The sequence below is a fragment of the Lissotriton vulgaris genome, chromosome 6 (genome assembly GCF_964263255.1).
Source record: "Lissotriton vulgaris chromosome 6, aLisVul1.2, whole genome shotgun sequence".
NCBI lineage: Eukaryota > Metazoa > Chordata > Amphibia > Caudata > Salamandridae > Lissotriton > Lissotriton vulgaris.
In genome coordinates this window covers 1,789,668,922-1,789,694,917 of record NC_141694.1, presented here as the reverse complement: position 1 = coordinate 1,789,694,917, position 25,996 = coordinate 1,789,668,922, and the positions used below count along the sequence as shown (strand labels likewise).

General features: G+C 47.1%; 1 protein-coding gene across 1 annotated transcript in view; it reads right to left on the bottom strand.

Moving 5' to 3' along the window:
* CCDC25 (coiled-coil domain containing 25) overlaps positions 1-25,996 on the bottom strand; it is a 193,863-nt gene that overhangs the window by 85,879 nt on the left and 81,988 nt on the right. The window contains exon 6 of the mRNA XM_086928051.1: positions 22,669-22,772. Within this exon, the coding sequence (XP_086784177.1) occupies positions 22,669-22,772 (104 nt within the window). The remainder of the gene's footprint in view (positions 1-22,668; positions 22,773-25,996) is intronic.

Below are 25,996 nucleotides of genomic sequence, written 5' to 3'. Positions count from 1 at the left end.
GCATCAACCATACCAGAAGAACCAGAAAGACTAACCGGCTCTTTATCCGATACTTCAACTGCATCTGGCGCCAATAATTCATTACCATTCATTTCCTCCAGGCCCACATCCAAAGTCTCAGCTGCCCCTTCAACTTTTGCCTCCAAGACCACATTATCACCGGAAGCGCTAAAAGCCTAATTATCTCGAGAAACTATGTTGCTTGGTAAAGTTACTACAGGTGAGTCCACAGTCACTTTGTTGCAAGTAGTTTCCTTCTCTTTCTCCAGTTTATTACCAATAAACTCAGCTGCTTTTAGAAATTGTGGCATTCGAATTAGTGGTTTACTGGTAGTCTGACCTGTTTTCTCCAGCATCGTCATCTCGCCACCAGTGTTGCCTGCTTCTCCAACCGTAATGTTCTTGCCGGTACGGGTGAATCTCGGTGGATTCTTGGGTGGCGCCATTTCGCACTGCAGTATAGCCTGAGCTCCAGCCCCCGATGATGGCAGGGTTATAGCAGGAGTAACTGCTAGCAGCAGACGCGGCCAGTCAAACGCCGACAGGCCAGCCGCTTTCAATACAGGCAGCCGCGCGGTCAGCAGCAACCACCAAATCCGAGCGCGGCAAGGACGCCACATCCGCCTTCTCACCCGTATGCACCTGGGCTGAGACTCGCTCCTCGCTACTTAGTTGCAACCCTCGTTTCACCAGCACCGCTTGCCAGCTCCCCCGGAATTCACAACTGCACCAGTGTCCAGAGCATCCAAAGGTATATTTTTTTTACGGGGGAGAAAAGAAGAACAATTGTTACTTACCTGTAAACCGGTGGTTCTCCAGTATTGGTGTCTTTCATAGATTCACAGCTTGAATATTCCCCGTCGTCGGAGTGGGAGTCCCACGGTAAATAAAATAGCAATTATATACTATAAATATATATACGTTACAACACAAAACCTGAAATATGTACTAGAAAAAAGGCATAAACAGCCTAACCACATTTCTACATAAAGTTTAGTAACTATATAAGTTAACCATAGAAGCACAGGATGCAAATTGATACAATGAATATAACCTTATAGTTATCACAGACCATAGTTCTTAAAATTACATCAGCATTGATTTGCGGCATTTAAAAAAATATTTTTTAAAGCTGTAATGGAGGCAATAGTAAATTCATCGTCTAGCAATTGCAGAGTCATAAATGCAGGGCAACATTGTCTCAGACTATATTTTTTTTAAACAGGGATAATCCATCCTTTTCTAGAGATTGAATAAAATTTACAACATAAAACCTGAAATATGTACTAGAAAAAAGGCATAAACCACCTAACCACATTTCAACATAGGAATGCATGGGAAAAGAAAAAGACCATATGCAGTCTATCCTTGTCATTATGTTGGTCCAAACTGCAGCCAATCAGGCGTCAGTAACCCTCTAGAACCTTCTCCTCAGAGCTCAGCACCTCAGATTTTCGTAGCACAAGAGGGACCAAAGAGTCTATGAGGAGAAGAGAGCCTCTGAGGGGAGGTGGGAGGGTCGCATGTGAATCTATGAAAGACACCAATACTGGAGAACCACCTGAAGACTGAAAAGCATATGTATGAGATATATATATATATATATAGATATATATATATATATATATATATATATATATATATATATATATATATATATATATCAGCAGTCAATAAATACTTGGAAACCAATAGGAGGAGGGTAGAACAGAGGCTCACCTTATTTTTTTTTTTTTTAAACCTTTATTGGACAATATGTGCAAACAAATACGGGCCTACAACCCACAGGCCGGCCTCGACAATAAAAGGCACATCAGCAAGCAATTAGGCGACTCAGCAGCATATCAAAGCAGGCACAGGTAATCCAAGTTACATTATACATAATCGCGCCACCGAGAGGTAGGATAATGAGGTTTAATTTTTTTAAGTTTTTAAATGAGTCCACAGCATTAAGGTCAAAAAGGATCCGAGTCAGAAGAATACGATGAGGACAGAAGTGGGCAACGAGCATCATAATAATCAGCAAGCATTATCCGCAAAACAATCGACTGTAAGCAAGTAAATCAGGATAGAAAATAATTCCGTCACCTAGTGACCCCAATCGCTACCCATCAGTTCCCAATCCACCCTCTGACCCAAGAAGATAAGAAAGAAAGGAATAAAGGATGAAAGTGATAAGAAAAGAAAAAGAAAGAAAAAGAGGCCCATAGAAACTAAAACGATCGAGAAATTAACCCCCCACCCTACACGCATGCAGAGGCTACGGCCTACCCCCCCCCTAGCAGTGTGTCTGTCGCCCCAAAGGAGTGCCCGAAATGCAGAAGAAGAAGAAGATGAAGAAAAAGAAGGAAAAAATTCACGTTTGATCGGAGGAGGGCCCAGGATATTACCAAAGCAGACAATAACGTTACCCACGGCCGCCCAACCCCAGGCCCCGACCTAGTACCTAATCAACCTGTACCTCCAACAAGTGTCCTTCACAGTCCCGGCCATACACATAGGAAGTTGCAGCATAAGAAAATACATCATCAGCCCTGTCCCCTTCGAACCAGCATGACAACAGAGTCCAGTTCCAGATCAGCCAACATGGATGGGGAGGGCCCCCGTGGAATCCAGTGCAGGAATCGAGGTGCTTGCGACGAGGCAAACTGGCTTGGAGCTCGATGGCAGGGGGCACAAGAAATCTTCACTGCCAAACCGAATACAGCACAACGGGGTGCAAGTCCAGATGGGAGTTCCAGCGTAGCGGCCAGACGAAGCACGAACAGCAAGTCCAGAAGGATGCAAGGAAGCAAGTCTCCAGAGAACAAAGGAGAAGGGCAACATGGCGTCTGAGACTTGAGCACCGGCCCTCGCAAAGGAGCAGTGTCGCCGAACTCCCCCGAGGCGAAGCCGAGGAGTACTACAGCAGTAACGGAGGCGCGCCCATCCGTCGCCTCCGTACACTCCAGAGCGGGTGATCCACCGTCGACCAGTGGAGGATGTGGCATAGTGTGCAGTGCTGAGGGGCCATCGTGACCAGCTGGAAGGATCTCAGTGAGCCGGGCCCCCAAATCATTAGCAAAGTTGTGAAAGGCCATACGCAGATCTAAAAGTGCATCCAGGACATCCCGAAGCCCCAGCGGTGGATCCGGAATGGGGGGTGCATCATTGGCCACCATCTTGTGCGCACAGCTGTAGAGCGCCACGAAAAGCAAGCCTCACTCGTCAGCGAGCCGCCCCCGAGAAATCCGTGCAATGTCTGCAGGGCACAGCTGGCACCGTGATAGGAGGGCAGCCGGTCGAAGGGAAACTTCCTTTATCAAAAAGCCGGCGGAGCAGGGGATCCCTCTGGCAGGCACAGGGTTGCAGACGCGGAAAATGGCGTCTGCCACGGGGGAGTGCAACAATGAAGCAATCCCGGCTCTCTTCCAGCGAGGCCGGGATACAGTGTGCGGGAGCCGATACAATGTTGCAGGTAAGGCGCGCTGGGCAGCCAAGCCGAGGAAAGCTACTATGAAAAAGCCCAGCGCCAGCCTGTAGAGACAGTCCACCGGCTCCTCCCCCTCCGCAGCGGCCGCTGCTGTTGCTGTCGCCGCCGGCCGTCTCCGTAACTCGATGTCCCTGCTGCGGCCGCTCGAGAGGCCGGGATGGAACCAGAGGCTCTTCACCACCGGGATCGCTCCGCTTTCACCGGAATTCGTCGCAGCGGGAGTAGGAGCGTCTCCTAGGTAAGTGAGGTGCACGGAGGTGCAGGATTTAAAGCAGGATATTGGTAAAAGGCACACGGGTCGGCGGAGCCGAGGTGCTAGGCGGCCATCTCGGCTGCTGGCTAGGCTCCTCCTCCCGAGGCTCACCTTATTGAAAAAGATTACGAAGCACAGCTTGTCCGACTGCGGTATGCGCCTCATTCATGGCACCCAGACAGTAGTGTTTCGTAAACGTGTGCCTGCTGAACCACGTGGCTGCCCTGCAAATTTGATGCAACGGGACACCAGCAAATATGGCCGTTGAGGACGCCATCGATCTTGTAGAGTGGGCTCTCACTGAAGTCTGCAGAGGCTTGCCTGCCTTCTGATGGCAGAAAACAATGACCGGAGAGACCCAACGTGCTATAGTAGGTTTGGTAACTGAAAGCCCCTTTTGAAAACGTCCATAAGCCACGAAGAGCTGATCAGATTTGCGAAATGGAGCAGTTCTGTTGATATAGAACTTCAAGCACCGCTGAATGTCTAAGGAGTGTAAGCGCTGGTCCGCAGGAGACTGTGGGTCTGCAAAGAAAGTCTTCAGAAGAACAGGTTCATTGATGTGGAAATCTGAAGGTACCTTAGGTAAAAAAGTAGGATTGGTGCGAAGCGTCACACAATCCGGTTGAAACTGCAGAAACGGAGGATTGATCGTGAATGCATGAATGTCACTCACGCGACGTGCAGACGTTAATGCAAGGAGTAGAGCCACTTTCCAGGTGAGATACTTTAAGTCAGCTCTATGGATTGGTTCGAATGGTGATTTCATCAGTTGTGCCAAAATAATATTAAGGCACCAAGCAGGGGGAGGGCGCCGAATAGGTGGAAATTTACGGAATAGTCCCTTGAAAAACGGACGCATGATTCTAGAAGAGCAGAGGGAGGTGGAGCCATCTTGGCGGAAGCATGAAATTGCTGCCAGAAAAACTCTTAAATGGCATGAGACAGTCCAGACTGAGCCAATTGCAAGAAGAAAGGGAGGAGCTGAGCAGGCGTTGCACAAATGGGATGAACACCAGCAGCAGCACACCAATGGCAGAACCTTTTCCATTTCAACTTGTAGGTCTTTATAGTTGAAGGAGCTCTGGCTTGAGCAAGGACTTCCCGGCAATCTTGCGGACTGGCTAGATGGGCAAATTCACAGTGTTCAGGTTCCAGGCTGATAAACTCGGAGAAGAGGGGTCCGGATGGTGAACGAGACCCTTGTCCATGGTGAGCAGATCCATCCAAGGATGTAGAAGGATGGGCTCGCATTGGGACAGCAGAAGCAACTCCGAGAACCATGCCTGACCAGGCCACCTGGGAGCTATTAAAAGGATGTGGCAGGGTTCTCTCCGCATCTTCCAGAGCACCCGAGGCATTAGAGGGATCGGAGGAAAGGCGTAAGCAAACAGATTGGACCAGTTCATCAAAAGGGCATTGCCCTGAGACCCTCTGTGGGGATGCCAACTTGCGTAAGATGGGCATTTTCGGTTCTCTGGTGTTGCGAAGAGATTCAGCGCCGGGCGCCCCCATCGCCGAAAAATCTTTTCGAGAGTTGGTTGGTGCAGCTCCCACTCGTGGGTCGATGACCGGGACCTGCTGAGGGAATCCGACAGGAGGTTGGATATTCCTGGGAGATGAACGGCGGTGATTGTGATTTGGTGCGTGAGCGCCCAGTCCCAAATTGACTGTGCTAGTCGAGACAGCACTGGAGATTTTGTTCCGCCCTGCTTGTTTATGTAATGCATGCAGGTTGTGTAGTCCGTCTGTATCAGAACTGACTCTCCTCGAAGCACGGGCTGAAATGACTTGAGTGCTAGAAATATAGCCATGAGCTCCAACCTGTTGATGTGCCAGGCTTTCTGTGGCAAGGTCCATCTTCCTTTTACGGAGAGGTCTTGGAGGTGCGCTCCCCATCCCTCCAGAGAGGCATCCGTCGTGAGTGGGACATCTGGATTGACGGATAGGAATGATGTCCCTGCTGCAAGGTGCACTGGCTGTGCCCACCATCGGAGCGCCCTTTTCATGCGAGATGTGACACAAACTAGGTCGTTGAAGGAACCGGTGATTTGATGCCATTGTCAGTCTAATTCTTCTTGAATGGGACGTGTCCTTAATCTGCAATGAGGAATGAGTGCGATGCACGATGACGCCATTCCCAAAAATGACTTCAGTAGTCGTACTGAAACGCACTGCCTTGACAGCAGAAGGGATACTAGACGCAGAATCCGTTGTTGACGTTCCAGGGACACAAATGCTTTCGCCAAAGTTGTATCCAATGTGGCTCCTAGAAAATCCTTTGAAAGAGCTGGACACAATTGGGATTTCTCCAGATTGAGAGACAGACGCAAGGAACGAAAAACTCTGAAAAGGGATCTGAATCAGCTGTCAGCGAGACTGCCACTTCAGGAGGCAATCGTCGAGATATGGAAATATCTGGACACCTTGGAGACGTAAATAAGCCATTACAGGCGCCAACATCTTTGTAAAGACTCGTGGGGCGGAACGAAGGCCCAATGGCAAGACCTTGAACTGGAAATGTTTCTGCCCCATCCGAAAACGCAGAAACTTACGATGACGCTGGAGTATTGGGACATGGAAATAAGCATCTCGGAGGTCGATAGTTGCCATGAAATCTCTGACTAAGAGCAAACGCAAGATCTTTGTAAGCGTTAGCATGCGAAATGATTGACTCTTGAGATATTTGTTGAGCGCTCTCAAGTCCAATATTGGGCACCAATCCCTGTTCTTTTTTACGATAAGGAAAAAACAGGAATAAAACCCCTTTCCTCTGAGTCCTGGGCCCCACCTCTACTGCACCCTTCTGAATCAGAAGATGAACTTGATGGAAAAGTTCCTTGATGTGAGGGGGGAGGCGGTCCGGAAGGTGGAGTTGGAGGAGGGATGGTGACGAATTCCAACGCATGGCCCTTTTCTTCGATGTCTAGAACCCAACGGTCCGAGGTGATGGAGGACCACTGAGAACCAAATAGGGAGATTCGACCTCCAATCTGCTGGGTTAAAGGCAAGTAATTGCCGTTTATTAGAGGATGCCCTGTAGGAGGACTTTCCTCTATAGGTTTTGGCTGGTTGTTGGCGAGACGACTGTTGTCGGTTATTGGAGTAACGCTGGGTGGTTTGATTATAGGAGCGATATTGATTGCTTCCTCCTCGAAAATTAGAGTTGGTGCCTCGTCCTCGAGCACCCCGAAAGGGCTGTTTTTTAAATTGTAGGGCTCCTAAGGCACTTGCTGTGTCCATATCCTTTTAAATGGACTGTAGTGCCTCATCAATGTGAGCCCCAAAGAGTGATTCGCCATCATACGGCATGTCCAGAATCTTTGCCTTAACTTCCTGACGAAAGGAGGTGGAGCGCAACCAGCCTTGTCTTCGTAAGACAGCTGCTCCCGCAAGCTGTCGGAAACCAGTGCAGGCTACATCCACTGCACAATCAATCAGTTCTTCTAATGTTCTTTTGCCTTCCTGGAGAAGTTGTAACGCCTCCTTCTTGGAATCCTCCGAAAGCATAGCCACATAAGCGGACATGTCTGCCCATATCTGGCGGTCGTATCGACCCAAAATGGCCATCGCATTAGCCGCCCTCACTGTAGTGGAAGACATCGTGGAGAACTTGCGGCCTATAGCGTCAAGGCGACGGCCCGCACGGTATGGTGGCGCTGTGATAGTGGATGCCGGAATCCGGGATCCCCGCTGGGCTGCCTGTGTAACAACCGAATCCGGCTTCGGCTGGCCAATGAGGCATGCTGGGGTTCCTACAGGCGCCTTATACTTCTTTTCCAATCTTGGCAATTGGGCAGGCAAGGAATTTGGTGTTGTCATCAATTTTTCTCCTTCAGCCCAGATGAAGTCAGTAATTGGAACAGTATGAACCTGTTTAAATGGCTGATTTTTTAAATCTTAGAGGAAACAATCCTCCTCTCTTTGGACACGCGGTAACTTAAAACGTTTAGCCGCTCTGTCCATTAGTTGATGAAAACTTGCAATGTCTACTGGAAGAGAATCCCCTTGCGGCACTTGAGATAAGGTCGGTGTTTGAGCCCCATAGTCATCCCACTCCGCCATATTATCATCAGCATCCACATCTGTAAATTCCCCATCTTCTCGATCAGGTGGATTCTCCTCCTCATCATCATCCAGATACAAAGTAGCGTGCGCCTGAATGGATGTATGTCTCTGAGTCACTGCAGGTGGTGGAGGCACGAAAGGAGCAGCTGACTGCTCCGCCGCAGGTGTTAAGACGGAAGGGACATGTGACGGGGAGGAGGATTCGGATCCACCTGGCTTACCTGTTTCACCTCTCTTTAAACATCATACGGGAACATGGCGACACAGTGAAGAACCCGATACGGATCCGGAGGACGCTGGAGATTCCTGTTACTTTAATTGGGCGGAGTTGGACAATGAACACGTCACCGGTTACGCCCCCTCGGATAAGGTAAAGGCCGCCCAGGAACTCACACAGGTGGGTTATGCACTCGGAGGCGAAGGAGGAGTACGCGGCGGTAGGCGAGGAGAGGACGTGGACGAGTGGACTTCGAAGGAGCAGAGACAGGAGCAAGAAGGACCAGCGGAACAGGTTCAGAAGCCGGAGGAACTTCGGACACAGGAAGGAGAGACGAGAAAGAGAAGACGACGAAGATCCGAAGAGAAGGTCAAGGACGAGGAAAGCAAGAAGAGTACGGAGAGAGGAGAGCCGAAGGAAGAAAACGACAAGCCAGGAGGCCAACAGGAAGGCGCTTCGCCCAGCCACACTTCATCGAGGGAAGTGTGGCTACCAGAGGTACGATCACGGCTTTCAGGCTGGGCGGGATTTAAGTGGGTTAGACCACGAAAGTAAATTCGACACTCACACCCTATGCACTACCCTACCCTCACTACCCAGCACTTTAGTCTATAGACGGAGAGTTGTGCACGTGTGATTCCTCACCCCCTTCCCCGTGTTATGGTCCGAAACCAGTAAGCTAAAACGCTGTTCTCTTTCCTGCCTGCACGGCGGAGACGTCCCGACATCGTGGAGGAGAACGCCAGGACCACCAGTCCCAGAATCCACCAGGACGCTCGACGAACAGCTGTGGAGAAACGCCACCAGAGACTTTCAGACGAGGCCGAGACAGCACTGCCTTACTATCGGAAACCAGTACACCGAAAACGTACATTTAAGTTAATAAAACCAGCGTTACCCAGATTACCGGTGTCTGTAAGTCTATTAGACGGGAGTGTAGCCCCACCCGCAAACACGTTCAACGTACAGAGCAACCCGAGGCGCCACAGGACAGTAGACACCTGTGGCGATGGAGGTAAACGTTCTAATCATCTAACATATTCTGTAGGTTAGAGATGAGCGACAAAGTTAACGTCGCAGTTGGAATTTGAACAGGCACTTCTTCATCTTGGCCATATTGCTCCTCCTCATCATTGCTGAACTCTTGACATTTTATAATTAAATCCGATGGACTTTAAGCGTTAGTGAAGGACTCATGCACATCCACTTCAGATTCCCGGTCTGAGTCCGTAGCAAACAAAGGTGAGGGAGGCAGTGTATCACTAGAAAGTGCCAGGTGGCCACTTGGAACCTTATGAACCTTGTGAGGAGCGTCATCCTTTGCAGAACCAGTGGAAGACAGTGGCAGCAAAGGCAAAGAAGCAAATGTAGATGGCATCGTAGTTGACTTTTCCACAGTTGAAGACTCCATCGCAGACGGCAATGATCCTGCCAATGATGATGCCGTCAACATCGACGAAGACGAAAGTTTTGTGATCTTTATCGTCGAGGCAACCGTCGACGGTGATGTCGTCGACGGCAATGGTGTGGTCGACGGAACCTTCGTCGACGTAGTCGATGGCAATGGCTTCTTCTTCGTCGACGGAACACTAGTCGACGAAAGACTCGTCGTCGAAGGCGTAGGCGAAGTTGGCAACTTTACAACTTTCGTCGACGATGATCTAACAGTCGACAGAAATCTCTTAGTCGACGACGACGAAATTGGAATGACTGACAACACAGTCTTAGAACTGAGGATCACCTTCATCGTCGACGGAAAAGCTGTAGACGATCCAGAAGCCAGCGTCGTCGTCCACGTACCAGAGACAGCCAATCTCGTCGACGGAACGGGAGTCGACACTGTCGTCGACGGAGCAACAGTTTTCCTCACAGAAAAACCTGTGGAAGTCGCAGCAGTAGCCTGAGAGCCAGGTCTCGTGGGCCCAGAAGTAGCAGGGAGAGGTGAAGACACCGCAGGGGCCAAAGAAAGAGACATTTTCTTCTTTTTTATAAATGGAGAAGGCAACTCCTGCACACTACTTCTTTTAGAAGCTGCTTGGGAATGGCGAGACAGGAGGCTTTCAGCATCAGAAAGTACATGCTCCTTGTCTTTTAGTCTCTGAAGCCAGAGGAGAAAACGGCCTTCCCTATCCTTTAAAGTCTTATTGGAGAAAGTTCTACAGAACTTACAATTTCCCACTTCATGGTCCGGGTAAAGACAGTAAATACACTTACTGTGTGGATCCTCTGAAAAAAAGTCTTCGCTTTCCACATGAAGAACAAGCTCTGAAGAGGGACTTCTTACTTGAAGACATGTTTAAAACCAGGCAAAAAGCAGAAGAGAAGAGAAAAACTGAGCAGAGCTCAGGGAGACTCCCTTACACACGACGTGCGGTAGAAAATCTGAGGTGCTGAGCTCTGAGGAGAAGGTTCTAGAGGGTTGCTGACGCCTGATTGGCTGCAGTTTGGACCAACATAATGACAAGGATAGACTGCATATGGTCTTTTTCTTTTCCCATGCATTCCTATGTTGAAATGTGGTTAGGTGGTTTATGCCTTTTTTCTAGTACATATTTCAGGTTTTATGTTGTAACATATATATATTTATAGTATATAATTGCTATTTTATTTACCGTGGGACTCCCACTCCGACGACGGGGAATATTCAAGCATGTGAATCTATGAAAGACACCCTAATACTGGAGAACAGAAGTGTTATCTTTTAACTTTCTGCCATGTCAGCGGGAGAGATCACCACTCTGCTGTGCTCCGTGGCGGCTTCAGTTTACCATCTTGCTCCTCCTCTCCTCGAGTCGAAAACCTCCAGTAGAAAATCCTTAGTAATATAATTATTTCAGCTCAGGGTTTATTTAGTCTCAGCCCGTACATCCTTGGACTACAGGGGTGCTAATGTCGAGGACAACCAGTGTTCATGTTCACCCTGTCCACTGAACAAGTAGTTCCAACCCCCTGCCACACAAATCCTTGGCTGCCAGTTTAGAATAGGCTTCTACCATGGGAAGGTTTTATTCCATATGTATAAATTGTTCAAACTTGAATTTATAAATGTGCAGACTTTACTATTATGGTAAGTGGTCTAAGGAAATAGTGATATGTAGGATCCGCTTGCATTATCAACAGAAGTCCCAAAATAAAAACGTGTACTTGTTGGCAAATTTAAAGAATTTGAGGTTATTACTAATGCCCCTAGAAAGATCCACATTTATATTAAAATATATGCATTGGTATACGAATGAAGATTGATGATCTGGTTTCTTTCAGAATAAAATATAAACGTGTTTAACATATCCCAAAATGTAACAAAAGGTTAACAACAGTGAATCAGTATAAAAAATAAAAAAATAAGGACAGTTACTGGCAACACGAAAATAAGTCAGAGGCCCTATTATTAATGGAAGACAAAAGTTATCCCGCTGGTATAACCCCTTGCAATTTGCAGATTTATGACTTTCAGAAATTCACACGTTTATTGATGTAGGGTTGGAAACCGTACTTCCAGTAAAGTATAGTGAATTTCATTTTCACATGGGCATATATACACACATCTCCTCGTGAACATGAGCTAAGCAATTGTAAATTCACTTTTAGTACAATCCCTTTTTCTGCACCATGGAAAAAGTTTTACTCCTGCCGTTGTATCAGGTACATGGCCAATCTTTTCCAGTGTTGAAAGAGTTTGGGGTGGGTGGGTGGGTGTGTGAGTGTATGTGTACGAGTACACAGACTAAGAGCATTCCAATATCATACTACTAATTCCTGCCTATTTTCAGCCCCTTCACGTAGATTTGAGGAAAAGTGGCAAAATCAGAGCCTTGCTAGAATCAAAGTTGTTATATAGTATGAGCCCTACCATTATCAGAGAGGCTATGCCCAGACTTTTGGTGAGAACGCTGCTGTAACTTGACACCTTACTGCATGTCACTAAAAGAGACGTGGAACTTTTACAGGACAAGTAAAGTAATGAAGTGTTGGACCAGTAGATATTTCATAAAAAGTACACACTGGCCCACTACAAAAATGACAACACAAGACTCATTCAAATAAGTTTTCAAAGGCAGAGTCCTACCCCCTAACACATAACAAGTAAGTGTAGGTATTTAAATAGTTGCTCTTAAGGGTCTGTTTAAAGCTAAGAGAAAGAATGGATCCACAAGGAGTCTGTGAAGAAATAAATAGCACAAACTGCCATAATTACATTGGGCAACCTTGTAATCAAACTACACATAGAATTTTGTGATTAGCAGCCATATGCACCCCATACACCTGGTCAAGAAATGAGCAACAACTCACATCACCCTCTGCATCATTTTTACAGAGGCACTGCTAGACTATTCAATAGGAAAATGCCTAAAACACCAGATCCATACTGATGCTAATTAAAAACAAAACCCTACTGCCACAAAAGCAGAGACAAACTGAAAAACTGCACAAAATTGAACGGAAATAAACTCCGAAGCAGATGTGAAACCTGCCCATGAACAGGAGCATCCACAATGCCAAGACCTCCGATCATAATCATATCTTTTTTTTTATTTAAAACTTTTTAATAAAATATAAAAAAGTAGAATATACATGTTGGCATTCTTATATACAGTACATAATGTGGTACGTTTCGTCTTCATGTTCTCTGAGAGAGAGAGAAAAAAGAAAAAGAAAAGGGAGAGGAGGGGGGTGGGGCCTTAGTTGCATGTACTTGGCTGGGCTCGCGTCAGCTGTGCATCTAGGAGCTCCCACATTTCTTCTTTTGAGTTGTGTTCCTTCGAGAATTTCCCAGTTATGTTGTCTGCTCCTCTGAGAAAGGTGACCCAGTTCATCCATGTTTTGAAGTTAGCTTTGGCCGTGTTTTTCCAGTTCGTCAGGATTATTTTTAGGGCCGCTGTGAGCAGTAGGTCTATTTCTTCTTTGCTGTTTAGGTCTGCTGTCATGTGTTCTGTGGCCAGGCTTACAAAGCTGATTGTTAAGTCTTTGTTGGTTATATCGTTCAGAAAGCTGTTCACTTTCATCTAGAACTTTCTGACTTTCAGGTGCTTTAGAGTTCCTTCCTCTTTCCCGCAGTTCCAGCAGTTGCCTGATTCTGTAATGCCAATTTTGTGGAGTCTTGTCCGTGTCCAGTAAGCTCTGTGTAGGAGCCAGAATTTTGTCTGGGCTAGTTGTGAGGTTATCTTGTTTGTTGATGCTGAACGCCACAGTTTGCATTGTTCATGGTCGTTTAGCTGCCTTCCCAGGAGTTGTTCCCATGAGCTCATTGTTTTCTTGTTCAGTGACGACATGGATGGGTTGAGGAGCTTGTATATCTTTGCCGTTTGGTGGCCTGCCGAGTTCAGGCTTTGCATGTATTTGATGATGGTCGGTTCTTCCTTGCTTAGGTTCGCTTTCGTTATGGCTGTTTTGATCTTCAGGAAGGTGTAAAGTTCCTGGTTCGGGAGCTCGTGTAGTTGTTGCAGGTTTTGGAATGTTAATGGTGACTGTTTGGTTTCTAGCTGGCCTGGGAGGTTTATTCCTTTCTCTATCCATGTATCATTGTGCATTGTTGCTCCTTGGTAAGTTATCTTTGTGTTGAACCAGATCGATTCCCATGTCGTGCCCTTCAGTTTCCGTGCCATTCATTTGTCTATTTTCATCAGCGCCTCTTTGGTATGTCTCAGTATCGGGTTTGTTCTTTGGGGGTGCCTGTTCGCGGTTAGAAGCGCTACGGGGTTTAGTCCTCCCAGGATGCTCCTTTCCACCTCTAACCAAACAGGTTCGTAGCCTTGGGTGTTGTCTAGCCAGAAGATTCCTTGCCTCGCTAGGCATGCGGTTTGAAAGTTTTTAAAATTCGCTAGGTTGAGTCCTCCAAGGTCTTCCGTTAGTCTCAGCTTCTGTAGGTTAATTCTGGGTTGCTTGGTTCTCCATATGAAGTGGTTTATGAGTTTGTCCAGTTTTTTGTGGAATGAGTCTGTCATCAGGAGCAGTAGCATGCTGAGCGTGTAGTTGATGGCTGGCGTTACCATCATCTTTATTGTTTCGATCCTGCCCCACCAGCTTATGTATTTAGGTGGCACAGGTCCAGTCTTTCTTTTATCTTCTTCAGGGTTGACTCCTCGTTGTGCTCTAGTGTGGATGTTCGGTCTCTTCCGAACAGCAGGCCTAGGTATTTGAGTGGCTTCGTCTGCCACGCCAGTCCTGAGTCTCCGATCACCTCTCTGGTGGTGTGAATGTTCATTGGCTTACATTCTGATTTGTCTTTATTGAGCTTGTATCCTGAGGCTTCAGCGTATTCTCCTATTGTGTCCATGAGTGCTGTTATTTACTTTGACGGGTTGGTGGTTGTGATGAGGATGTCATCCGCGTATGCTGCCAGTTTGACGTTTTTTTCTTTGATTTTGACGCCTGCTATTTCGTCGTCGTCTCTTATTCTGGCTAGCAGTGGTTCTAGTGCTAGAAGGAAGAGGCCTGGTGAGAGGGGGCAGCCTTGCCTGGGGGTCTCTACCCAGTGTGAGTGTTTCGGATGTGCTTCCATTTACTACCAGTTTTGCTTTTGGTTCGTTGTACAGGGCCATTACCATAGTCCTGTATTTGGCCCCTAGCCTGAACCTGCTCATACAGTGGTCTAGGAATGGCCAGGAGACCCTGTCAAACGCCTTTTCTGCGTCTAGTGCTATCATCACCGCCTGCTTGCTGCTGTGTGTCGTGTGGTTGATGAGATGGCACAGTAGTCGTGTGTTGTCTTGCGATAGTCTGTTTTTGATGTATCCTACTTGCGAGTTGTGGATCAGATTTGGCAGGACCTTGTTTAGTCTGTTGGCCAGTATCTTCGCGTATATCTTACAGTCCACATTTATGAGCGAGATCGGTCTGTAGTTCTGCGGGTATTGTGGGTCCTTCCCCTCCTTGGGGATTATTATGATGTTTGCTTCGCCCATGGACTCAGTCATCTTGCCTCTCTGTATGCATTGGGTGTATGTGTCTGCCATTAGTGGTTTGAGTTGTTGGCTGAGGGTTTGTAGAACTTTGCCGTGTACCCGTCTGGACCTGGTGCCTTGTTTGGTTTAAGCTGGTTGAGGGCTGCTTCGATTTCTGTGTCTGCTACGTCCACTTCTATTGATGTTCTTTGGTCTGCTGTGAGCATTGGCAGGGTGGTGCTGTTGAGCATGGCTGTGCCGCCGTCTGCTTTTAGATTCTTGTCCTCGGTGTATAGTTCCTGGTAGAACTGCCTGAATACCTCGAGTATACCTTTGTTTGTCGTTTGGGACTTATTAGTTTTGTCTGTTATGGCTGCGATTGTGTGTTGCCTCTGTTTTGCCTTTAGGTATGATGCCAGCTGTATCCCGGCCTTGTTGGTGGCGCATAAGTTTATGGATTTGAATTTATTCAGCCACGTGCCAGCACTTTCGCTTAGAATCTTGTTAAGCTCATATTTCTTCTTAGTAAGTGTGGTGAGGGTAGTCTTGTAGCGCAGTGCCCTCTCTCCAGCTGTGTTATTTCCTCTTCAAGTTCACTGATCTTTTTGTTCCTGCCACGGTTCATTCTTGCTTTGATGTTGATCAGTTTCCCTCTTGGCGTAGCTTTGAGGGCGTCCCAGATGGTGCCTTTTCCTACCGCATCGTTGTCGTTGTGTTCTAGGTAGTCGTTTATTGCGTCTTCGATTTCCTTCACGTTGTCTTTGTTCTGCAGGATGTCGTCATTTAGTCGCCATCTTCTCGTTGGCCTCTCGTTGTGTCTTCCACTTAGTGATAGTGTGACGTGCGCATGGTCAGAGATGGTTATTGGCGCGATTTCTGTGTGGTCAATTAGGTGTGTGTGGGTATTAGACATCAGTATGTAATCTATCCTGCTGTAGGAATTATGTGGATGCGAGTAGAAGGTGTATTCACGTGCATCAGGATTTTGTAGTCTCCACGGGTCGGCAAGGTGTAGTTTGGTGCACAGGTCCTTCAGGGTGTTGGTGTTTTGTAATTGTAAGGTAGTTTTTATAGAGCGCATACTATCGCTCCAAGGAGCATCTTGGCGCTGTAATTCCGTAGCCTAGAATGGTGGGCCGGAAATACTACTCACATCAGTTTCAAAATACCTGAAGGTTTATTTGAGCCTAGACTAACTGTTTACTAACCGTGTGTGGTAGATTAAAAATCCAGGTTTTCAGGGCTTTCCTGAATTCGATTTCAGTAGGGGTTTGCCGTTTGCTTTGTGGGAGTTTATTCCAGGCTTTAGTACCAAGTACCAAGTACCAAGGACGGCAAGAGATCGTGGCTTATTCTATGTGGGTGTCTGTCTGTAGCATGGTCCATTACCCTGTTCATGTCACCTGCTACCAGCATGAGATCTTCTTGAGGAATGTTGGAGAGCATCGTGTCCACCTCCTGCCAGAATTTCTTATCTTCGGAGTCTGGCCCATAGATGTTGGCTATGTGTATTTGTTCCTCTCCTCTCAGTAGGCTCGTTATTAGTACTCGCCCTTCCTCGTCTGCGCTTGAGTGTTTTAGGATCAGGTTTGCCTTCTTGCTCAGTATGGTGATTACACCTCGTTTCTTCCCGTTTGCCGGCGAGCAGAAGACTTTCCCTATCCACCTCGCTTTCAAAAGCTTTGCTTCTTCTGTGAGCTTGGTTTCTTGCAGTGTGTAGATGTCGCCTTTCAGTTTGGCTAGGTGGTCTAGTACTTTCCTTCGTTTGACTGGGTGGTTGAGGCCTTTTACGTTCATGGACACCACCTTGAGGTTTGTGGTTAGCTTGTTTTTTGGTGCGTTATTCATGGTGGTTCGGTGTTATCGCTGTCTTCTATGTTCTTTGCTAGGTGCATGGCTGAGTGTTTTGTCAGTCTTCCTTGGATCTTCCTAAGAGCCTCCCCCGAGGTCTGGCGTGTGGGGTGTGGGGTGATAGGTGGAAAGAACATATAAGAAGAAAAAGATGATCTAGTTACACATTTACGTACTGTACTATTGGCCTTCCGGTCTACATGTCCCCCCCCTTCCCCCTCATCCTCCCACCTCCCTCCCTCCCCCCCACTCTCCGCCTGTGGAATTGTGGGTGTGTGACAGCAAAGGTCCTCCCGCTCTCTCCCCCCGCCCCCCCCCCGCCCCACCCCCAAGTCTCTGTCTGGTGGGAAGATGCAACGCTCTTGCCCTTGTGTCTTTGCATAGTGTTGGCACACTTAGTTCAGTTAGGGACTATAAGTTGTCATTATGCATCGGCATGGGTTACAGGGTTTTGAAAAGGATATAGCTGGTTATAGCTGGTTATCGTCTTCTTGGTAGGTCGCGGTGGTTTGGTTCTGCTGCAGCTGTTCCCTTTCTCCCTGTTGAGGTAGATGCGGTTGTGTCTATGTGCGCACACCAATGTGCGTTATCTGAGGTAGTTTTAGTTCGTACTGCGCCTTGCGTGGTTTGAGAGTTCTGCTCTGCTTTTGTTCTCTTGATTGTCAGTGCGTACATTAGCACGTTCAGTGGTTAGTCTCTATTGCGTCTATAGGTAGGGGCAGAGTCTCACAAGGTTTCCGCAGGGTTGGTCAGTGTTATATTGTTCCTTGCCTTTGTTTCACTCCCCCCCCCCCCCCACCCCCTCCTTCAGCTCCATCCGATGACGCTCTTCGCTTTGCTCCTGGGCTTTGTAGATCCATTTCCTCTGGTTCCGGGCCATTTAAGTACCTCCCTAGGTCGCTGGGGTCCTCAAAGAGTCTGCTTCCGTGTCTGTCCATTATCCTCATTCTGGACGGGCCAGCGAAAGTGAAGGTGATGTTTCTGCGCAATTGGTCGCGTAGTGCTAGGAAACTTTTCCTCACTTCAACTGTGATTTTTGAAAAGTCCTGAGTGATTGTCACCTTTTTACCATTGATCAACATTGGCTGGCATTTCCTAGCTACTGCGAATAAGGCGTCTGTATGGTTGGCCCGTAGAGGCTTGCAGATTATTGGTCTTGGGATGTTGCTGTTAGCCGGTTTCTTAGCTGGGATGCGGTAGGCTTTTTCGATCTCGAAGGGTCTGTCAAAGCTAAGGCCTGTAAGCTTCGGAATTATGGTCTCCAGCATAAGGGCGCACGCGCCTGGGTTGTCTTCTTCCTCTTTGGGGACTCCCAGCAATCTGACGTTCCCTTTGCGGCTTCTGTCCTCCTGCTCCGCCAATGCTCTTTGTAGTGTTGAGGTTCTCCTTATCACTAAGCCCAGGTCTTTGTGCATTGACCCTGTGCGGTCCTCTAGATGGCTCACTCTTTTCTCCGCTTCATCTATCCTTCCGTTTGCTCTTCTCTGCTCGGCTCTTATTGCTATCAGCTCCATTTGGATGTTGTCCAGAGTCTTTTTTGTGGCCTTTGTTGGGTCGTTGCCTTCCGTGATTTCCTTCAGTAGTGTGTCCAGCGTTATCGTTTCATTGCCCTGGCCGTTTTGTTTTTTTGCTGGTGAGTCCGGAATTTCATTTTTGCTCTTTTTGGAGTAGTTTGTGATCCTCTTGTCCTCCTTGCCTGCCATGGTGTCGAAACCTCTTCTGACCTGGTGGGTCAGAAGTCTTCCTTCTTTCTGTTGCTGCTTTGTTGTTTCCGCCCTTGGATATTTTGCTGCTTTGGTGGTTTGGCTGCTGAGTGGGGGCAGGGTGTCTTCTCTGAACCTGCACGGCCATTTAATGATGCGGGTCCTGGTCTTCGCCCCGCCAGCCTCCTGCGCTTGCGTGCACTTGCTGTGCCTCGTGTAGCCTGCACTCCACTGCAGCTGTCGTGCTTTGCTTAACGGTTTATCTTGGCTCGCCTCTGCCTCTGCTTCCCGCTGCGCGGTCTACCACGCGCTGAGGGGTATGCGCTCTCGCGTGTTGACTGGCGCTCAGACCGGCTTGTCTAGGCCCGCTTATTGTCCGCGCGCCCCACCCCCGTGCTCTCTCTCTTGCTCCGGTGTGACCTTTCTGCACCACAGGGTGGTTACTTATGCCTCCTATGTCCTTAGTCGGGTGTTTGTATGTTTTGCTAGTTCCTCGCTGTATCGTTTTACTGCTGCAACAAGATGGCCGCCACGTGCTTCTTTTCTTTATTAAGATGGCTGCCGTAATATCGGCTTGCTCCGCGGTTGTTTGTCTGCTTGAGGCTTGTGTGTGCCACCTTGCAAGTTCCTGCTTTGCGCCTTATTGCAGCGTCGCAGCGCAAGGCTGTGTCTCTGTCTGCGCTTCTCCGCTCGTCTGTGTCGCTTGACTGGTTCCTAGCCGTTCCGCTCAGCGCTGCATGCAAGATGGTCGCCCGTGCTTCTCTCCCTCTGCCAAGATGGCCGCTGCGTTGTCGGCTAGCCTCTTTGTCACAGCTGCTTATGGTGTGACAAGATGGCCGCCCCTCGCTTCTTTGCCAAGATGGCTGTTTGTGTTTTCGGTGGGCTCGTTTTCTGCGCACAGATTTGGGTGCCAGCTCTGCGGTCCGCGTTTGAGCTGCCTTTTGCCGGGGGCGCGCTTACTTGAATATCACCTCCCGGCATTCGTGCAGAGGTGGGCGTTGCCTCTTTTTGTTGCTTACAGTCGCTCGTGATGTCAAGCCTCTCCGTTCTCCTTTCTGAGGGCAGTCCGATGTGGGGGCTCGGTTGCTTGGATGCTGCGGCCGATGCTGCTTTGGTTCTACCTGTCGCCTCCCGCGTTCCTCTTTCCGCCTCCGGAGTCACGCCGCCATCTTGTGGTCGCTCCTTCCTCTCCTGCCCCGTTCGCCTTCTTCTCCGCCTTTGCTTCGTTCTTTACCCTCTTGGTCTGTTGAGCCTCTCGTGGGATGCTGCTTCGGTTCATACACGCCCTCGTTACTTTTGGCTCCTTTTCCTTAGCGTAAACCTTCGTTGCGCGCCGCTCGTTCGACTTAGGGGTCGGGAGCTCCGGACTTAGGTATCCTGCCTCCTTGCCATCCAAGCCACGCCCCCTGCCATCCAAGCCACGCCCCCAGATCATAATCATATCTAATCGAGTCATGGAATAGTAAAGCAGGAACCAAATAATGAATGGAACAAGGTGGAGACGCAAAATTCATTTCTTACCAGGATGAACCCACAGAGCCACTATTTTGAATTCCGGCTCAGTAATGCCTACAGGAGTACTCCTCTTGTAACAAAGGCACAGATTACTCTTCTAGTACTGATTGATGATACAGGGCAAAAAGTTTGAAATGTTTAATCTAACAAAATTTAGCCTGTGAAAAAAATTGTGAAAATTCAAACTTTGACTATTATTACAATTTAACATTTCCAAGTTGCCTATGGTGCCAACTAGAACAGTACTTGCACTCAGTTGCAATCAAATTACACATATAATTCTGTGATTAGCAGCCAGATGCACCCCATACACCTGGTCAAGAAATGAGCAACAACTCATCACCCTCTGCATCATTTTTACAGAGGCACTGCTAGACTAATCAATAGGAAAATGCCTAAAACACCAGATCCATACTGATGCTAATTAAAAACAAAACCCTACTGCCACAAAAACAGATACAAACTGAAAAACTGCACTAAATTGAACAGAAATAAACCCCGAAGCAGATGTGAAACCTGTCCATGAACAGGAGCATCCACAATGCCAAGACCTCAGATCATAATCATATCCAATCGAGAGTAATGGAACAGTAAAGCAGGGACCAAATAATGAATTGAACAAGGTGGAGACGCAAAATTCATTTCATACCAGGATGAACCCACAGATCCACTATTTTGAATTCTGGCTCAGTCATGCCTACAGTACTTCTCTTGTAAGAAAGGCACAGATTACTCTTCTAGTACTGATTTGACGAAGCAGGGCAAAATGTTTGAAATGTTTAATCTAACAAAATTCAACCTGTCAAAATTCAAACTTTGTCTATTATTACAATTTAACATTTCTCAAAGTTGCCTGTGGTGCCGGCTAGAACAGTACTTGCACTCAGTTGCATTACTTTCAATTCGATTTACAAGGTCAAGGGTATGGCCGGGTTAATTTTACAGAAAAAAACGGGTGTCAAATCTTTTTAAATAAGGTATGTCCAAATAAAATGTAAAATGCTCTGTTAACAATTTCGAACTAACCATACTCCCTAAATGGTTCAACCTTAATATGCTACAACTTTCAAGTCTCAAACTAGTCGCTAGATTCCTGAATTATATGCTGCACGTTAGTAAATGCTACATCCCTGGAGATGAAATTGCATTATAGGAAGTATGAGATACTAACGAAGAACTTAATTCCTTATAACCAGATTTAAACTATCATTCTGATAAATTATTATGTCCGATAAATATAAAGGCAAACAATGTTATAGAGTTAATTCACTGAACGTTTTAATCAACATACAGTAGGCCCAGCAGCTAGGTGAGTGAGTGAAGCAGATTTATAGAGCGCGTGGTTACCCGGAGGCGTCCCAGCGCTGTAGAGCAGAGGCTACTGAGTAGAAAATGCTAAGTTAGGGGTCCTTGGGAAAGAGGAAAGTTTTGAGGAGCTTCCGAAACCACAGATGGCGTGGTTCAGCTCGCATAATCAGCAGAAGAGAGTTCCACAGGGTTGCTGCGTTAACAGAAAATAGACGACCTCCAGTGCGCGCCCATCTTACTCTGGGAATTCTGGTCAAACATTCACAATCGGAGCAAAGGGGTCTGTTGGCTTTGTAAGGAGACACTAAGTTCTTAAGGATGGATGGTCCCTTGCCTTGTAGGGATTTATGGGCAATACACAGGGTTTTAAACTTTATCCTCTCACGAATAGGCAGCCAATGGAGAGATCTAAGTAGGGATTCCAGTGCTTTTTTAGTTTTATGCTAAATTAGAACATTGGAATGTTGGGAGCTCCATTGCAGACAATGGAGTGCTCCCTGCTTCTACGGGCCGGTAAAGGCCCGCATAGCAACATTTAAATGTTCTACAAAGACTTCTCGAAGCTCGAGGGGATTTATATCCTCTCGATCTTCGAGAATCCTTTGTTTAATTTGTTAGAACATTCTGCCCTCTAGTGGCAGAATGTTCTAATAGCCTTTTAGCCCTTCTTAGCAGGGCTATACCGGCAATTAACCCCTTCGATGCTGATGACGAGCTCAGCTCGTCATCAGCCACGGGTGACGTGTGCGGATGACGAGCTGAGCTCGTCATGTATCGCGTTATTTGAAAACAGCCGCACAGCGCAAAAATAACCGCAGCAGCGATGCGGTTAAAGTCCCGCTGTCTCGGAAAAGTCCCTCGCCTTCGGCTCGGGTCTTTAAAGATTCAGCGGGCCTTTAATAGCCGGTATAGCCCGCTACGGCGGACTATAAGGCTATATGATTATATGGTACTTTTCTTTCCCTGGTGTCAGATTGTTACTTCCATCAGTCATCTGTAGGTTGCTAGCTACAAGTCATACTTTCCTCTTCATGACAATGCGCGTTCTTATGGCAGTGCTTACAACAAATGGAAATAAAATTCTCTTTTCAATTGATGTGACTAATAACATATTACCGCTTTACAAAACAAAATGTAATAAGACTAATGTTTTGTTCTTAATGTGGATCCATAGTAGTGGCAGAACCCAACCTTAGATTTTGCATTTGAGAAACTAGAACCTGTATTCCACAAATGTGCCCTCTTTGGCTGTATGGGACATCAACCCGCACTCCTTAAGTAACATACAGTTTAAAAAAGTCTCTTTATGTCCATTCTCCATCACAGTGTCTAGTGCTAAACTTTAAGCAATCTAATTTCTGAGCAATACCAATGGTCACTCCCCATTACGAGACACTCACATCTTTCTGTTTGAAAAAGCCAATCTGACCCACATCCATGTCCCCAGTTTTCTTCAAATTGGCCCAGGGCGTGTACACCACGTTGATGTTGTTTAGCTTTGATCCTGAAATGCAAAGTGAAAATAGTCATTAACAGGGAAGAAGTATTACCCGATTGTAAACATAATTTCTTGATTGCTAAAACTTAACACTGAGGTAGCCAAGTATGGGAGAGTCTAATAAATGAGTTGAAGAAATGCAGCTAATCGGACTCAGAACTGAACATGTCCTTCCTCTCGGACTTAGAAAATAATTTCCAGTAAACAGCTCTGCTTTGTATCCTCTGAGGTAAATGCTGTTTACTCAACAAATGTCCAATTTAGAGTCGACTGACTGGTAGAAAATGAAGTCCAACCTTGAATTATAGTAGCTATTATATTTTTACTTGTTCCCGGACTTGATATTGGCCTAGTTTACGCCCTATTTTAATAAATAGAGATTAGATGCAGTGTTCGGGTTTAAAACTCAATTCTCTCCTTCACAAAACTATCTGCCTCTAATAGGACATGCACAGTAACCACGAGGACAGGCTGGCACTGCGTGGAGAAGGTCTACTCAGTGCCAGGAGGAAGGTTATCTACAGGGAACCCTGTTTGTCTGGACAGTTGTGTTCAAAGCCTCCTCCAGGTAGAGAAAGCCGAGTCTGGAAGCCACTCCAAACTGCCAACAAGCATTTACAATGCAATGGTTTTGCCTTTGTTAAAGTTAGAGCGATTGGCATTGCTCTTGACATTTTTATTTATGTTTTTTTTTAACATAAATAAATGGCATTGTCATTTACAATGCCACTAGCTTTATCTCTCGCAAATGACACACACCAACACCCACAGAGAGCCCCCCCAACACACACAAACCCCCCCCACACACACACCCACACAGAGCCCCCCCACACACAGCCACACAAAGCCCCCCACACACACCCACACAGAGCCCCCCCACACACACACCTTCTGGCCCATTATCTTTTCTCCTCATCAAAATAACTGCCACACCCCTTTCTTTGTTCTGAAAATGTTAGGTAGCAAGCCATTTCAAATCTAGGGGGCTGTGGCCTAAAGAGAACTTTCTGAGGGCATGGAAAGAACAGCAGTCTCCTTTTTCATGGATGAGCATCCCCTAGCTCGGTTCTTATGCTCCACCTGTCTTTTTTGATACTTCCTCCATTCTTTCCATAGTGTCAACAGTGGGTCAATATGCTTTGTCCTTTCTTTCCATAGCATCATGGCCGCTGTTGGATTCGATACCAAGTACAATGCAACGGTTTTGCCTTTGACAAAGTTAGAGCTATTGGCACTTTAAATGACAAATTGTTTATTTATGTGTTAGTTTTGAAAACAGATAAATAAATGGCATGGTCATTTACAATGCCAATAGCTTAATCTTTTGCAAATGCGAGACCTATTGCATTTGCACCCACACCCCCACACACACACACACACACACACACACACAGCCACACGCACACAGAGCCACACACAGAGCCCACCCCCACACACACACAGCCCTACACACAAACAGCATCACACACACACACACAATCACACACACACACACAGCATCACACACACACACACAGCAACACACACACACACACACACATCACACACACATCACACACACACAGCATCACACACACACACAGCATCACACACACACACAGCATCACACACACACACAGCATCACACACACACACCGCAACACACACACAGCATCACACACACACACACAGCATCACACACACACATAGCATCACACACACACACACACACACAGCAACACACAACACACACACAACATCACACACACACAGCATCACACACACACACAGCATCACACACACACACAGCATCACACACACACAGCATCACACACACACAGCATCACACACACACAGCATCACACACAGCATCACACACAGCATCACACACAGCATCACACACAGCATCACACACAGCATCACACACAGCATCACACACAGCATCACACACACAGCATCACACACACACACACAGCATCACACACACACACAGCATCACACACACACACACACACAGCATCACACACACACACAGCATCACACACACACACACAGCATCACACACACAGCATCACACACACAGCATCACACACACACACACAGCATCACACACACACACAGCATCACAGGGGAGCAAAGAATTATGTGACAGTGGAGCAACGAATTATGTGACAGGGGATCACATACAACAACGTGAACCAGGTTAAGGAAGATGTCAGGAGCTAAGGCACATAACCCCAACTAGCCCTTCGGTTCTCAAAAACAGTATTCAGAGGCTCGGCACCTCTTCTCACAGAGTAAGCACTATCTGCACTCACTGTATCAGCTTCCTGGGTTTAGGGCATGACTCAAAGGCAACGGTGAGTTGTCAAACTCATGAAGGAGAGTCACATGGGGACAAATTCTGTAAGAGGGACAGATAAAAACAAACATGTGCCTCGAATCAGAACCGCACATTCGTCAAAGCCAGGATGGCAAACCCAGGTTCCCTAAAGGGGTAATCATTATTTCATTTTCCCCGGGTATCCCTAAAGTCCTGAGCGCTACTTACCAAACAGTTCACCCAAACTCGCTGGTAATAGCTGGTTTCACCGTTCCACAATCACTAGTTATCAACTGGGAAATCTCAGAACTCAGCCCGCTGAGATCCGTGTACTTGTGTCGCATTCAGGAATCAAAATCTAAAACAACAAGCTTCAACTAATACAGAGACAGACTCGCATGCATACCACAGTCCACAACAGAGTCAGTTACACTCAGACAGAAAGACAACCTCACAAACACCTGGAAGCATGGTTTGTGCACACAGCATAAGGAACAATGCAGCCCAACATGCTCGCAAGAATATATGAAGAAATTAAATGACACATGTAGCCAGACAAGAAGCGACAAACAAGATCAGTAGACCCGAGTACACCACAACTCGTTCACACGATAGACCCAAAATTGCCGCACACAATATATACATAAATTCTTGCGCACATTATAAGATAGGTAAAATAAGTATCCTGGTAAACGGACAACAGGCCAACCCGCACATCGCCAAGCACAACCTTGGGCTCAGGGAAATACTTCATGTCAGGTACCGACAGAAAACGGCACAGAGACACGCGATCGGACAGGCACACAAAAACACGAAGAGGCAGACACACACTGGGGAAAGGCACAAAGTCAAGGAAAGACAGGCACAGAGAAACGCCAACAAACGGACACAGAAATATAAAATCAAGCAGGCACAATCCACAAACTGG